Here is a 17,104-nt window from a genome sequence, read left to right as displayed (position 1 = left end):
CCGAGGTGCGCCTGAGCAGTGAGCCCTCTGATTGGCTGAGGAGGATGCAGTTTGCCCCCCCCTCTCCTTCTCCCAATTGTGTTAGAAGAGGAGAGGGGGGAGAGGAGCTGAGTAGCAGGCACATAGCACAGAGCACTAACACGGAGCAGAGAGGCAAGCAAGCTCTTTCTCAACCCAGTCTCACACTACGCAGCACAGGGAGACAACACAAAGAGCTGCATCAGAGAGTCATTCTGCTACTACAGCACCATAGTCTTCTCTTGGGCTCTAGCTTTCAACCAGTTCTTCAGTTATCCTCTCGGTGCACGGTAGAGCTGTCTGGAGACCTGTAACCTCCACTAGAAGGCCACTTGACTCAGGTGATCAGTGGGTGTTCGGTGACCATGGGTAGGCAGGGGCATGATGCCACTGCAGCGGCTGGCGCCCCGGGGTCCGGGATGCGCATGCAGCGTTCCCAGAGCAAGATGAGCCTGTCTGCGTCGTTCGAGGCGCTGGCCAACTACTTCCCCTGCATGAACTCCTTCGACGAGGAGGACGGAGGTAAGACGAGATGGCTCTAAACCTGGGACACTGAGGCAGACACACACAGCTGCTGCTGCTGCTGCTGGAGGGAGAGAGGCAGGAGCTGAAGGGGGAGAGAGGCAGGAGCTGAGGGATGGGAGAAGGAGCAAAGGGATGGGATGGGGGGATGGAGAGGGGCAGCGGGAAGAGAGGGAGCAGACGAACGGCTGGAGAGAGATGGAGAGGGAGCGGGGGATAGAGGAGAGGGAGGGATGGACTGATGGTTGACTGATGACCTGACGGGGGAGAGGGAGCACGGGGAGGGTGGAGGCTGTTGTAGTATTAGCTGTGGTACAGTACTGTGTAGCTGGTGGATGGGCATGCTCAGTGTGTTTTTGGAGAGGCTTCTCGTACTTGAGTAGCTACTTCCCTGTTCGTGTCATTGGCTACTGCTTTAGATCTGATGTTCTATTCTGAAACACTGTCTGGCTCCCTCATCGACATCACTTACCAATGGCAAGCATGCTTGTCTTGTCCCGATTGGAATGAATCACTATTTGTTTTAGTGTGGGCGGTAGAATAGATTTAGATATTGTGTTGACCTCGTCTCTAGTGTCTAGTGTGTGTGTTTATAGCTGTTTTATTTCTGAGTGGGTGTTGAGAATATGTTTTCATAAAACTAGGTTAGGGGGATTGTATTAGCTGTGCTTGTATTAGCTGGGTTAGGGGGATTGTATTAGCTGTGCTTGTATTAGCTGGGTTAGGGGGATTGTATTAGCTGTGATTGTATTAGCTGGGTTAGGGGGATTGTATTAGCTGTGCTTGTATTAGCTGGGTTAGGGGGATTGTATTAGCTGTGCTTGTATTAGCTGGGTTAGGGGATTGTATTAGCTGTGCTTGTATTAGCTGGGTTAGGGGGATTGTATTAGCTGTGCTTGTATTAGCTGGGTTAGGGGTTGTATTAGCTGTGCTTGTATTAGCTGGGTTAGGGGGGATTGTATTAGCTGTGCTTGTATTAGCTGGGTTAGGGATTGTATTAGCTGGGTTAGGGGGATTGTATTAGCTGTGCTTGTATTAGCTGGGTTAGGGGATTGTATTAGCTGTGCTTGTATTAGCTGGGTTAGGGGGATTGTATTAGCTGTGCTTGTATTAGCTGGGTTAGGGGATTGTATTAGCTGTGCTTGTATTAGCTGGGTTAGGGGGATTGTATTAGCTGTGCTTGTATTAGCTGGGTTAGGGGGGCTTGTATTAGCTGGGTTAGGGGGATTGTATTAGCTGTGCTTGTATTAGCTGGGTTAGGGGGATTGTATTAGCTGTGCTTGTATTAGCTGGGTTAGGGGGATTGTATTAGCTGTGCTTGTATTAGCTGGGTTAGGGGGATTGTATTAGCTGTGCTTGTATTAGCTGGGTTAGGGGATTGTATTAGCTGGGTTAGGGGTTGTATTAGCTGTGCTTGTATTAGCTGGGTTAGGGGTTGTATAACCCTCCTCCTATAAATAGACTTTAATAGACTCTTCTGAAATAGACATGATCCACTGGAATGTTGAGATAATACAGTAGAAATGTCTCCAGCCCCCTTCATCTCAATCCTCTTTCTGGGTCGACACTGACTTTAATGCTTCCATACCTGGAGTTAAAGGTACTAGAGTAGTCGACCCAAAATGTGCGTCCAATCAAGTTGCTGTTGATAAACATTTCTCCCAGATGACACAAACTGTACTGATGATGTTTGTAAACAGTCATTTGATTGGATGGAAGTGACACTAAGACAGTATCTTAGAGTATCTTAGGACTCCAGCAGAGAATAGCTCCTCAAATGAAGGTTTTGTTCCAGCATCTAGATGGGCTCTGGGAAAGTGGCGTTGTATGATTTTCCCAGAGCCCGTATATCTCTACCACTCCAAAGTGACGCATTTTCATTGAGGAGTGTTTCACGGCTGGGGCTGGATGCACTGCAGCATTTTCTAAATGCTTTTTTTTTTTCTGTCTTTCACAGATCCTTATCTCTTTCCAGAACACATATTTTTCTATATTCTTTTCCCTTTTAGTGGGATATGGAGTTTAATGATGTGCACTTTCAATGGTAGTAGCTTAATTTGACTGAATATATCTGTCTGGGTGAGCTTTAAAAAATCCACTCCGTAATCTTTTTAATACTCTACCTTAATAACAAACCATGACAACGGCACAGCCTGTGTGTGTGTGTGTGTGTGTGTGTGTGTGTGTGTGTGTGTGTGTGTGTGTGTGTGTGTGTGTGTATGAGTGTGTATGAGTGTGTGTATGAGTGTGTGTGGCCTGGCTCATGGCACCTACAGTCTCATCATAATCACACACCTTTATTCAGCATTACTCCAATAAGGTATAAAATGCATCATTAAAAACAGTTGACCGGCCATTAAAAAGCTATTTCATAGATTAGCTTCTCCTCCTTTATTAGTATTGCCATCCATAATGACCTCAGATACAACCATATGCATGCTAACCGCAGTACATACAGTGGTCAGGTTGACCTTAGCTTTCATTCAGCTGATCATTCAGCACATCGCTCATTGGGAGCCTGACTGTCACACTGGCAGCTCTTTAGATGCCTTTAGACGTCACTCTCAGCGTATCTGAATCCAGTTTGCTTTGTCAGTGCTGAGGAGAGGATGAGGAGGCGGATGTCATTGAATAGCTGAGATGCCAGGGTTCTGGCCTCAGCAGTGAGGGCCTGCCTGAGTAATAAAGCCTTATCTTCCTCTGATTCTAAGAGTCTGTACTTCCTGTGGATGGGAGACAGGCGGGCAGGCAGGCAGGCAGGCAGACAGGAAGTGAGAGAAGCTGGTGGCAGGGACAGTAACCAGAGTATAATTAAGGCGTTTTGAAATCACACACACACATTTTAAGTTACAGAGATGGAAATTGCATTAAGGACAATATGAATATCTGCCAGATTACTTGCAGTTTATTTGAACACAGAGTATGAGGAATTGTTGAGTGGTCTTCAAACTGTAAGAGGTCTTGGTTATAGAGGGCTTTATTACTCCCTCTGTGTGATGCCCTCAGAAAGGTTGTTCCTGTGATAAAGCAGAACCACTCTTACGTATGTAAACATTGAGTGAGGAACATTCACTCTCTATGTTGACGTGCATTCCCTGACAGTGGTCATGTCTGACACATAAATTAGCTCTCTTTAAATTCGTTCTCTTTACCCTGGTTATTCTCAGAGTTAATAACACTGCTAGAACTCAATACCTCTGCTTCCTGCATTCCTTACTGAGAGACAAGACAGACCCATTAGTTCACCTTTTACCATTTGACACTTTTAATTAGTCCGGTGTACCCCGTATGCATTTTTGTATTTGAAGGAACGGCCATTTTGTTTCTTTAGTTCTCTGCTGAAAGCCCTGTCATGTGACTTGTGTAGAGCTCTGCAGTGGCTGACCTGTACCAGTACCTGCTCCTACAGTTACCTCCAGTATATCCCTCTCCTGGCCCTCCTTGGTGGTTTGCAAAGAATGCCATTCAGGCCCCACGCAGCTCCAGCCACGTCCTGGCCATGTGCCCTACGCAGGGCCTGCTGTCACATAGATTGGAGGAGATGTTCAGTGGGTCTAATGGGGGCGGTCAGCTGTCACCTTGTATCAGTTGTGGGAGGCCAGACACTGAACGGTCCTAGGTGGAACAGAGGGATGGAGGGGGGAGAGAGAGAGAGACTCTAAGCTAGAGCAAGAACCCTGCAGAGCAGGCAGCCGGTGCTCTTGCATAGCAGGAAGAGGGATGTACATGGTCTTCTTCTGTTTAGCCCATTCATACACGAACACACATACACACACTCACACACGTACACGCACACAACTGTTTAAAAAAAATATTTCTGTAATATGGCACTCTATGTTTAATACATCTCTTTGCTAAATGATCACATGGAACTTGCAGTGCTCTGAGAAGAGAGTTCATGGTAGAATTGCCATAGAGTGGAAGTGTGATCTTCCTGTTGAGGACTTCAATGAGACTTCTCGTAATAAGTGAAAATGCTATGTCTACAATAACCTACTGTACGTAATTCGAAAGCAAAGCACACACTTGAGAGCAATGTATTAACTATTTCTCCCCCCTGCTCTCTCTTTCCCTCTCTCTTTCCCCCTTTCTCCCTTTCCCTCGCTCTATCTCTTTCTCCCGCTCTGTCCCTGTGTTCTGTCCAGAAGCCGGTGGGAAGAAGCTTCGCAGCACCGTGCAGAGGAGCACAGAGACGGGCTTGGCCGTAGAGATGAGGAGCAGGATGACTCGGCAGGCCAGCAGGGAGTCCACCGACGGCAGCATGAACAGCTACAGCTCCGAGGGAAAGTAAGTGAAGTCTAACGCATACCAATGTGATAGTGTACATCCCTCCAATGTACATTATCACATTGGTATGCGTAGGTTAATTGTAGACATAGCATTCTCACTTATTACGAGAAGTCTCGTTGAAGTCATCAACAGGTCAAATGTAGGTTTGGGGTGCTCATTTGAATTTCCTGTCTTTTTGGATCTTGCCAACTCTAAATAAGCAAGTTCAAGCTTTGAGGCCTTTTTCTTTAGTCTCCATAGTTACCTGTGTCATCTCTCCCTTCCGTTCCAGCCTGATCTTCCCTGGTGTGAGACTGTCCTCCGACGCCCAGTTCTCTGACTTCCTGGATGGACTAGGCCCAGCCCAGCTGGTTGGACGACAGACGCTAGCTACACCACCCATGGGTAGGTGGATCAGATTCCTGGAACAATGTTATGTCAAGAGATTCTGAATGAATTATATATTTGGTTTACGTGTCAAGACGCCTTTAGCGACCCCAGTCCATACGGAAAGGATATCTGTATTGTGTGAATGGAGTGTTAACATTGGGTTGGCTGTGGTGTGTGTTGTTCAGGTGACATCCAGATTGGAATCGTAGACAAGAAAGGAGCGCTGGAGGTGGAAGTGATCCGAGCCCGTGGCCTTGTGGGAAAACCAGGTTCCAAGGCACTGCCAGGTAATTTACTACATGATGTATAATATATTAATATATGCTATTTAGCAGACACATATATCCAAAGCTACTTACAGTACCGTGAGTACATACATTTTTTGTATCCTGTATGTGAGTAGAATAGAATAGAACCCACAGCCCCGAACTTCATGCTAATACCAACTGGTCACTATTGTAACCAGAGCTTGAACCAACTGATAATGCTGCCAATAGTATTGTAACTATTCTGTCTGTCTCTCTCTTCATAGCACCATATGTAAAAGTGTATCTTTTGGAAAATGGAGCCTGCATAGCCAAAAAGAAAACAAAAGTAGCAAGAAAAACCTTGGATCCCCTTTACCAGCAGCAACTGCCTTTCGAAGAGGCTCCTGGAGGGAAAGTTCTACAGGTAAACTATGTGCTACAAGGCCTTGATAAATACTTCACAGTTCACACATACTTTCTAAACAAATGCAGGCCTCTAACATATTATAATAACATGTCTAATAAACCCTCTTCTCCACAGATCATCGTATGGGGAGACTACGGACGCATGGACCATAAATCCTTTATGGGAGCAGTTCAGATACTTTTAGATGAGCTGGACCTGTCTAACATGGTGATTGGCTGGTTCAAGCTCTTTCCTCCTTCCTCATTGGTGGACCCTACCCTGGCCCCCTTGACAAGAAGAGCTTCCCAAACGTCATTGGATAGCCGGTCATAGCAGTGTGTGGACTGATAGCATTGTTGTAGCAGCAGCACCCAGTGTTGAGGTTGAACATGCTGCGACAGACAGGTCACGCCCCCCGGTTACACTGCATGCTTGATGTTGTGTCTTCTGAGCCTGTTTCTAGGGGTGCAAACGTGATCCTGTGTTTTGACAAAAATGTCGCACACATTGTGCGTAGCGAACGTCGCTCCCTCGGCCGGGTCTGAGCACCAGCTCGGATTAGAAGGCCGTAACGGACTCCTTAGCACCAGGAATTGTCTCTAAATCGAGCGATTCCAGGTTTTCATCCAATCTAAGCCATGGGGGTCGGAACTGGGAACCCGCTCGATGAGTTCTACAGAAGCCCTTTTCAAATGAAAAATACATGTTTTTGTTTATAATTATTTTTTTGTTTTGTTTTTTGTTTGTTTTATTGTCGATGTACTTGTATACCTGAAGGGGTAACTGACAGTGTTGTCCTGTCCAGAAGCTTGGTCACGCCACGCCAACAGACCTATCTATATTTGTAAATGGAACTATGAGGATCATTGCAATTGGAGAGGTGGGGTGTCCCAACTAAAGCTCAAACTCCGAATATGAGGCCCTAGTCAAAATAGTAGTAGATCACACCAGAGAGAGAGAGACAATACTAAAGTTACTAAAGGCAATACAGAAGTGGCTACTGTACTATCGACACTCCAGAATCTATTGATCAGAACCCACAACAAGACTAACTTTTATGACCTAACATTATTATTTCTCTGTTGATATATTGTATGACATTTAAATGAAGATTTAAAAAAAAAGAAGATTTTTTTGCATGGACAAAAATTTAGCTGAAAAAAAATGACCATTATTTTCTTGAGGCTGCGACTTGCAAAAAAAGATGAAGAAAAACAAATAAAACACATCAGCCATTTTCAACAATTTATATTATTTTTAAATATAAATTTCACTAGTGCATGGTTTTCAAAGGGGAGTGAATGCAACAGCGTGATAAAAAAAATACACATTGTTTATCATTCTTTAGACCATCCATAACATAAGTCTGTGTTTGGCAGACATACAGTAAGAGAAACTCAAATAAAAACTTTTGGAGTTAATTTAACAAAAAAAAACTGTTTATGTGACAAAGTGATGATGAAAATAAATGTAAATGATTTATTTCATTGTAAAAGTTTACAAGCCTTATAAAGATAAACATTATGTGCAAATTGTACACGTCTCTTTCTCTCCCTTGTCCCAGGGCATCCCCCTGATATTGTCCAGAGTTTCAGGACTGTTGGTTCTTTTACAGCTCTGTATCGTTTCAATATGTCTTTTTTGGCGATTTGTTGAACAAGCATGTTGAAAAGGATTTTCTGCAACATGGCTTGGTCACACCTTAAAGTAACTCAGCATGTTTTGATAAAGAGGATGTTTGGGAGTTTTACAGTTTCTTGTACAGTGCATGTCAACTTCGTTACTTTTCCCCCCCTCACCTTCAATTGAATTCTACAGAAAATTCATTAGTTACTTTCATGGCCAAACTATTAAAACGTTTTAACAAAACATTCCACTAACCCCTAGATCATATTTTATTTCCACTTTTTCAAAAAGAATGACAAGGAAAAATATTTTATATTCATTGGAGGTTGACAAAAAAAGTTATGGTTGCGAGTGTATTTTATTTCAGTATTGTTAACTAACATGCAAAAATAATCTGTATTGGTACAGCAAGAAGGATATTTATATCCAAGCAAGATGCGGCAAACATACAACTTATGTACTGTATATTGCTGTGTAGTTTGTGAGGATGAGCAAAACACAAGGTCAAACAACATGGGATATTGCCACACAATATGAATTTAGTTTTTTTTGTTTTTGTGAAAATATAATTAATTTCATATATTTTTATTAGTTTATTTATAAGCCAAGACCAGTTTATTTTTTATTTTTAGTAATTGTAAATGCTTCTTGTGTATGGGAGGTATATGAATCTTACAGTTATGTCTGAATGAAAATAAACTGAGACGTTATTCCTTTTCCATGTTAAACCAATACATTCTAATGTCCATCCGATATCTTGTCGCTATAACAAGCTATATACTTTCATTTTTGATTTACATTGTACATATTAGAAATTTGAATAAAACAAGCAAACACAAATAGATGACAATATTTTGGAATAGGAATAATGTCTCACATGATGACAAAGACATGTTATTTACCCTTTTGAATGCCTTTTCTTTCTTTTGTTTTGGTGCAATGTGTTTATGCCAAGGCTATGTCTTGGTGAAGTATGGTTGAGTACAGAGATTTATGTAAGTTATTTTTCAAATAAAAAATGGATATTACACCGACACTGAGTACCAGCGAACAGTATCAACATACAAGAGCATTTTTATCTATCTGGGCTTGACGATTTCCTGTTCCAAATCATCCACAAACTATTGTCTTTATTCATCCAGGTAGGTTGTTCCACAACATCCACACATTACCTTCTTTATTCCTCTAGGTAGGTTGTTCCACAACATCCACACATTACCTTCATTATTCCTCCAGGTAGGTTGTTCCACAACATCCACAAATTACTATATTTATTCCTCCAAGTAGGTTGTTCCACAACATCCACAAATTACTATATTTATTCCTCCAGGTAGGTTGTTCCACAACATCCACAAATTACTATATTTATTCCTCCAGGTAGGTTGTTCCACGACATCCACACATTACCTTCTTTATTCCTCTAGCTAGGTTGTTCCACAACATCCACAAATTACTATATTTATTCCTCCAGGTAGGTTGTTCCACAACATCCACAAATTACTATATTTATTCCTCCAAGTAGGTTGTTCCACGACATCCACACATTACCTTCTTTATTCCTCTAGGTAGGTTGTTCCACAACATCCACAAATTACTATATTTATTCCTCCAGGTAGGTTGTTCCACGACATCCACACATTACCTTCTTTATTCCTCCAGGTAGGTTGTTCCACGACATCCACAAATTACTATATTTATTCCTCCAGGTAGGTTGTTCCACGACATCCACAAATTACTATATTTATTCCTCCAGGTAGGTTGTTCCACGACATCCACACATTACCTTCTTTATTCCTCCAGGTAGGTTGTTCCACGACATCCACACATTACCTTCTTTATTCCTCTAGGTAGGTTGTTCCACAACATCCACAAATTACTATATTTATTCCTCCAAGTAGGTTGTTCCACGACATCCACACATTACCTTCTTTATTCCTCCAGGTAGGTTGTTCCACGACATCCACAAATCACTATCTTTATTTCTCAAGGTAGGTTGTTCCACAACATCCACAAATTACTATATTTATTCCTCCAAGTAGGTTGTTCCACGACATCCACACATTACCTTCTTTATTCCTCCAGGTAGGTTGTTCCACGACATCCACAAATCACTATCTTTATTTCTCAAGGTAGGTTGTTCCACAACATCCACACATTACTATCTTTATTTCTCCAGGTAGGTTGTTCCACAAATTACTATCGTTATTTCTCCAGGTAGGTTGTCCACAAATTACTATCTTTATTTCTCCAGGTAGGTTGTTCCACAAATTACCATCTTTATTTCTCCAGGTAGGTTGGGAGTAAAAAGGAGGTCACAACCTTTGTGGCCCACTAATAGTTCCTACCTATACTACAGTCTACGCTACATATAATTTGTTTTGTCTTTCAGAACTGTATACAGCATGTGCACAAATCAAGACTTAGGTCAAGCTGGGGGAAGTTAAGAGACAAGAAGTAGCAGTCAGTTCCACTTCCCCTCATATGAGTGCAAAGTTGTGCTTCCACTAAATTCTTTGGCAACACTACAGATGAAAGAACAACCTATACTTTCGGAGAAAGCCAGGAATACATTTTACTACAGAACTAAAAAGAAAGTTCCTCTTTTACTGTTTTTAACACACATTATTCAACTGTGTAGAGTGGTGTCGTGTCTTTACTATCATTAAATTGAAGACTTCGTTTTTATCAAAGATTCCTGTAATTAGTATTACGCGATTAAACTGAATAATCATGTAACTGTAATTAACTAGGAAGTCGGGGCACCAAGGAAAGTATTCAGAATACAAAAGTTATAATTTCCCAATATACCCTTTCAGATATTTTCATATCTGATCAATAGTCTTCTGATGAATGATTTATATATTTCACCTCACGTTAGTCTCATTCCAAACGTCGTAAATTGTTGGTTATCTGCACGAACTCAGTCTTCACTATGAGTCATCCATACATCAATTGTCTTAAATCATTTGTTTCTAACTAAGTAATTCACAGAAATGCATAAACAAACAACAGGGTAAATGTGGTTACATGAAAGTATAGGAAAATGTGCCCTAGTGGGCTGAACCGGCATGGCGGCTTGTTAGACAAAAGGAGAAATGGGGGGTCGACCAAGAAGTCACTACAAAGTGATAATTATAACAATTAAAATGCTAATCCTTTACACATGAACGCTCACTCATTTGGGAACAATTGCAATCAATATATATATTTACGCTCAGTGTGTCGTCTTGATCGCTGGTGAAAAGTTTGTGTCTTTCGTAGAATTGTCCGTCTCTCTCCCCCTCTCTCTCTGTCTGTCTTGGTTAGAGGGGATAGTTCAAAGTGACATTCGTTATAGGATGGATGTTTCGGCGGTTGTCGTTCTTCGCGTTCAATGATACCGAATTCCTAGCTGCAGACTAGTAATTAATATCAAAGACTTGTTCTCATTCTGTCGGTATCGATAGTCTAAGAGTTTAACCACGTGGTATGGTTAAAAGATTCAGCAATGGTCTGCAACCTTTGTCCCCCTCCTAATGGAGAAAAACATGGTCTGCTGATAATTTCTCAAAGTTGGGTTTTATTCGGAATAGCAGAAAAGGGATGTCCCAGGATGTCTGACCCTAACTGGGATCAGGGGCGGTCCTTTGATTTAGTTCAAATCCAATTCCCTTTTGGAGTTTTCCTTCATTAAACAGTCCAAAATCATATTGTAAAATTGTGTAAACAGTATCATACTCACTCATTCATCTTATTCAACAATTAGATGTAAACCTTATATCTGGGGCTATTATATTAACAGCGTTATGGTAATGTGGCCACACAGTCTCCCATGAGCTTCCCAAGTTGTGGAAAACGGACCAGTTCGTAGCTGGATTCTTCACCGATCTTTTACACTTTCTCCGGAACATGAAATTTGTTCGTACCTCAAGTTCTGTGAGGTGGAAGGATGTCCTTTGTCTCCATGAAAAACTACTCTCTATAACTGTGTGTCCATGAGGTCTTCTCAGGAATTTACGACCTCTGACCACAGCAGCCTAGTTGAAGGAGGAAAGGGGGGAGGCAGGGAGAGGAGGATGGGGTTGCTATACTCAAAGAGGCCAACGTCATGACAGTGGTATGTTGGAATGACCAACAATGCTTTATGCTTGAAGGTTGTACGACTTGAATAGTAAGAAAGTAAGTAATTAAGTACGTTAGTTAGTTAGTTATTTAACCACCTATCACAAAATACTGTACTTCAACAATGACAGTACTGCATTTTGAGTTTATTCTTCACGTGTTTGTTGAGATGAACTCCTGTGGTGTGGTTAGACAGTTAAGTGAGCGATGCCTCCATTGCAATGATAACTGGTAGGTGACTAAGTTCGGACATTTTAAATGGGAAATGAGTAAGTGTTTAGTTAAAATTAGTACGAAGGCTTGAGAGTTCTGCTTATCATTTCACATAGTCTACTATACAGACATAGCACACAGGACCAGCAAGTAAGAGAGACACTGTGTTGTGGTAATGCTGAATTTGTGAGGCTCTAGTAATGCTTTCCAAAGTATTGGTGGATGGTTATGAAAAACTATGTTTAAGGTGTAAGGTTGGACACACCAGTGTCTACCCAATATAGTCAACAGTTACTGTAGCTTTTAAAACAACTTTTGGTTCCCTCTAATTATATGTCATGCTAAACTTCACCCCAAATGTTTATGGAAATGATCAATCAAATGAAATCCTATGTATTTATCCTCTTGGATTTCAGGCATATCTCAGTCCTCTTGATATTAATAGATTGTTTGATTATTCTTTCTGAATGCCTGGTTGGTTGTTCTAATATTTTTCTTCAGTGTGCTTGGGTAGCACTTTCTTTTACGTAGATACATTACCAGATATTTACAAAGAAATGAAATGGTTGAATGGAAATTACACAGTTTTAACCTAATGAATTACAGTGGCAAGAAAAAGTACGTGAACCCTTTGGAAATACTTGGATTTCTGCAAAAATTGGTTATAAAATTTGAGATCACAACAGTAGACAAACAGTCTGCTGTGCCTTTTTTTCTCCACACATCAAGGCTTTTAGAGATACTTTTGTAACCCTTTCCAGCTTTATGCAAGTCAATCATTCTTAATCTTAGGTCTTCTGATATCTCTTTTGTTCGAGGCATGGTTCACATCAGGCAATGCTTCTTGTGAATAGCAAACTCACATTTTGTAAAAAAAAAAAAAAAAATAAAAAAAAATACAATCATTTGTATGTTATTAGTTTAAGCACACTATGTTTGTCCATTGTTGTGACTTTGTTTATTTATTGTTGCTAAAATCAGATTAAATATGATGACCAATTTGTGCAGAAATCCAGGTAATTCCAAAGGGTTCGCCTCCTTTTTCTAGCCACTGTACTTATTTCTTTTGGATTCGTTCAAACAACTTTTTTGCCACTTAATCTGAGACAATTTCAGTCAATGACTTTTCGAGGATTTACAGTATTATCAGACACATATTTGTCATGGACGTTTCGAGGATTCACAGTATTATCAGACACATATTTGTCTTTTTACCTTTTTCAAGGTATTGTGATTTCATCAATGATGAAAACAACTTGCCCTCAATTGAAAGAAACCCTGTATCACTCCTGGTCCGCTGCTGCAGACCTGTACGCAACAAACACCAGGCAGGGCTGGAGAAACCCTCTTGATCATCTGTCTCACCTTCTGTCTCATCCTGAGCTCCATCTACCTGCTCTATGTCCTGCAGTACGGCCTGATGGTGGTTGCTGGAATAGCAGGCTCCTGCTGGGTGGTAGTGGGGGCCTCTCTGTTCCTCTCTAAGAGGGTGCGGTGCCTTGGGGTTCTGTTTGTGCTGTCTTGTGGGATGAGGCAGGGCCCGAACGTTCTCATCACCGCCGGGACCAGTTTGGTGGTTCTCAAGAAAGCTCCGAACACGCTGGAGAACATCACAGGGCTCAGTAGGAGTATGGTGTGCAACCTGCAGGCCAAGAGGGTGTCCATCGACACCAGACTGCTCTGTAACTACGTCAGGATGTTGAGATGGGTCGGCAACGATCTCAGAGCATTCACAGACTTCGGGGTGGCGGAGTTGATTTCCGATCTGGAGGTCACGTCCAGAGGAGACTCTGAGAAGTTGATGGAGAGGCTGGTTGGAGCTGAGAGGACTCCGAATGGAACTGCAAAGAGCATCTTGGCCACGTTGGACATTCTGTCCTCTATAGGTCAGAGACTTCCTCCTGCTGATGGGCTTCACAGTGCTGCACTTGAGGAGATACCGCCACAATAAGAAATGTGAAAACGTGTACATTACCAGGATGTTCATTCATTTTGATGAGAAGCAGAAGGCAGAAGGAAGTGCTCCCCTTCACATTGAAGGAGGCCAGACTACATTACCATCCCTTCCCCTCGACTCAGGGCCACGGAAGGGAAAGCCATGCTGAAATTCAGTTTCCCAGTGTTCACCCATTGTCTAGCCTGGGTCTTGTTCATCGGTGTTGATGTACTCATGTTCTGGTTAGTTGAGGTCATCAGAACGCGGCTTCATGGGCTAGAACCATTTCATGTTCCTTTGATTATGAACATAAATGTAAGTAGCTATGTTAATAAAACACACAACAAGATACAGTCTTAGTCAATGAGTTATTGCATTAATTCATTCAATACAATCTAGCCACTAGGCTATAACCCTGTTGCTCTACTGAACCATTGTTGTTTCAGGAAGACATGACTGTTATTGGTGTCCCCATTTCAGAGGAGATCAACAGGAGCGATTTCTCCTACCAGGTGTCCATCTTTGAGAGGAGTTGCCTTCCTAAACCCAGACTACTACTCTATGACTCCATCCTGCCTCTGGTTGTGTTACTAGCTGCCCTTCTCAGCATGGCCCTGATGTCTGCCAAGCTCACACAGATCAGGCTCATGGTGTGTGAGCAGTTCTTCTCCACTAATGTTGAGAACAGTGTGGAGTGTCTGCATGCTAAGATCCTGAAGAAGAGATCAAGAATGGAAGGGAACAGGAAAGCTGAGGAAAGCAGTCTGAGATCATTGATAAACACTGATGGAGATCTTAAATTGGTATAATACCGTATATTACATAGATGTTCTTATGTGGCCTACAGTACTGCACATTGTCATAATTTGTCCCAGGGAAAAAGTGCAGATTAATTTCTCAGTAAAACAATAGATACAGTATATGTAAATGACTAATGTACTGTTTGATTAATCCATACTTTCTTCATCAGCCAGATTTCTGGTGTCCAATACTCTACAGACCACAGGAGGATGACCCCACTCAGTAAGCAAGCTAGACTTTCTGCTGCCACAGGAAGAAGTGAGACACCCTTTTTTTGTTGAAAATCTGAATTGTGAAATGTGAGTTATGTAACACGTTACATTATTTAACAACTCTAATCTAGACTAATGACATGTTGTCATTGTAAATACATACAGTATTTTGGTTTGTTAATTCACGTACCTGTATAAATAAAGGTTAAAAAAACACATTTTTAATAATAAAAATAAAGGTTAAATGAAGGTTACCAAGGTTTCCAAGCAACTTTTTGAAGCAATCTAATGTGAGATGTAAATAGTTCAAACAATTAATAATTGGTACGAAATTACACTTAATTTTAAAGAATAAAAACACCACAAAAACAGCCATCAATCCCAGTAACTCAAATCAAATCAAATCAAATGTATTTATATAGCCCTTCGTACATCCGCTGATATCTCAAAGTGCTGTACAGAAACCCAGCCTAAAACCCCAAACAGCAAGCAATGCAGGTGTAAAAGCACGGTGGCTAGGAAAAACTCCCTAGAAAGGCCAAAACCTAGAGAGGAACCAGGCTATGTGGGGTGGCCAGTCCTCTTCTGGCTGTGCGGGGTAGAGATTATAACAGAACATGGCCAAGATGTTCAAATGTTCATAAATCACCAGCATGGTCGAATAATAATAAGGCAGAACAGTTTAAACTGGAGCAGCAGCACAGTCAGGTGGACTGGGGACAGCAAGGAGTCATCATGTCAGGTAGTCCTGGGGCACGGTCCTAGGGCTCAGGTCCTCCGAGAGAGAGAAAGAAAGAGAGAATTAGAGAGAGCATATGTGGGGTGGCCAGTCCTCTTCTGGCTGTGCCGGGTAGAGATTATAACAGAACATGGCCAAGATGTTCAAATGTTCATAAATGACCAGCATGGTCGAATAATAATAAGGCAGAACAGTTGAAACTGGAGCAGCAGCATGGCCAGGTGGACTGGGGACAGCAAGGAGTCATCATGTCAGGTAGTCCTGGGACATGGTCCTAGGGCTCAGGCCAGTTGAAACTGGGATATCAACTTCTTGTATCTCTATGTCATGTCTTTACCTTCTGCATTTTCTTCATTGTTACCAATTAACAGGGAGGGCACACAGGGAGTATGGCTACGCCAGGTAGGAGACCTGCGCAAACTTCCTGTGCTTACCGGGGGGCTAGAGAGACCGGGCAGGCACCGTGTTATGCTGTGGTGCGCACGGTGTCTCCAGTGCGGGTGCATAGCCCGGTGCGGTACATACCAGCTACTCGTATCGGCCGTGCTAGAGTGGGCATCGAGCCAGGTAAGGTTGGGCAGGCTCGGTGCTCAAGAGCTCCAGTGCGCCTGCACGGTCCGGTCTATCCAGTACCAACTCCACACATCAGCCCTCCGGTGGCAGCTCCCCGCACCAGGCTTCCTGTGCGTGTCCTCGGCCCAGTACCACCAGTGCCAGCACCACGCATCAGGCCTACAGCGCGCCTCGCCTGTTCAGCGCTGCCAGAGCCTTCCTCCTCTCCAGCGCTGCCGGAATCTCCCGCCTGTTTAGCGCTGCCAGAGCCTTCCTCCTCTCCAGCGCTGCCGGAGTCTCCTGCCTGTTTAACGCTGCCAGAGCCTTCCTCCTCTCCAGCGCTGCTGGAGTCTCCTGCCTGTTCAACGCAGCCAGAGCTGCCAGTCTGCATGGAGCAGCCAGAGCTGCCAGTCTGCATGGAGCAACCAGAGCTGCCAGTCTGCATGGAGCAGCCAGAGCCGCCAGTCTGCATGGAGCAGCCAGAGCCGCCAGTCTGCATGGAGCAGCCAGAGCCGCCAGTCTGCATGGAGCAGCCAGAGCCGCCAGTCTGCATGGAGCAGCCAGAGCCGCCAGTCTGCATGGAGCAGCCAGAGCCGCCAGTCAGCATGGAACCGCCAGTCAGCATGGAGCAGCCAGAGCCGCCAGTCAGCCTGGATTCGCCAGAGCCGCCAGTCAGCCAGGATCCGCCAGAGCCGCCAGTCAGCCAGGATCTTCCAGATCCGCCAGTCAGCCAGGATCCGCCAGTCAGCCAGTATCCGCCAGTCAGCCAGGATCCGCCATTCAGCCAGGATCCGCCAGTCAGCCAGGATCTTCCAGATCCGTCAGTCAGCCAGGATCCGCCAGTCAGCCAGGATCCGCCAGTCAGCCAGGATCTGCCGGAACCGCCAGTCAGACAGGATCTGCCAGAGCCAACTACCTGCCTGAGCTTCCCCTCAGTCCCGAGCTACCCCTCAGTCCCGAGCTACCTCAGTCCCGAGCTGCCCCTCAGTCCCGAGCTGCCCCTCAGTCCAGTTGGGTCCTTGGTGAGGGTTACTAGGCCAAGGTCGGCGGCGAGGGTCGCCAATCATAGGA

At 43.5% G+C, this 17,104-nt stretch overlaps 1 protein-coding gene and 1 pseudogene across 4 annotated transcripts in view; both read left to right on the top strand.

Moving 5' to 3' along the window:
* rims2a (regulating synaptic membrane exocytosis 2a) overlaps positions 1–8,513 on the top strand; it is a 135,037-nt gene extending 126,524 nt beyond the window's left edge. For 3 of the 4 annotated variants that reach the window (XM_065008801.1, XM_065008799.1, XM_065008793.1), the window contains 5 exons: positions 4,686–4,827; positions 5,102–5,214; positions 5,385–5,486; positions 5,732–5,871; positions 5,989–8,513. In XM_065008801.1, coding sequence (XP_064864873.1) covers positions 4,686–4,827; positions 5,102–5,214; positions 5,385–5,486; positions 5,732–5,871; positions 5,989–6,186 — 695 coding nt within the window. In that variant the 3' untranslated portion in view covers positions 6,187–8,513. The remainder of the gene's footprint in view (positions 1–4,685; positions 4,828–5,101; positions 5,215–5,384; positions 5,487–5,731; positions 5,872–5,988) is intronic. The other variant, XM_065008797.1, reaches the window with a different exon arrangement.
* Positions 8,514–13,038: 4,525 nt separating this feature from the next.
* On the top strand, positions 13,039–14,756 carry LOC135562981 (dendritic cell-specific transmembrane protein-like; annotated as a pseudogene).
* The last annotated feature ends 2,348 nt before the right edge of the window (positions 14,757–17,104 follow it).

The sequence above is a fragment of the Oncorhynchus nerka genome, linkage group LG3, assembly GCF_034236695.1.
Source record: "Oncorhynchus nerka isolate Pitt River linkage group LG3, Oner_Uvic_2.0, whole genome shotgun sequence".
Lineage (NCBI taxonomy): Eukaryota > Metazoa > Chordata > Actinopteri > Salmoniformes > Salmonidae > Oncorhynchus > Oncorhynchus nerka.
The sequence above is the reverse complement of the archived record's forward strand: the minus strand, read 5'-3'. Positions and strand labels throughout refer to the sequence as shown.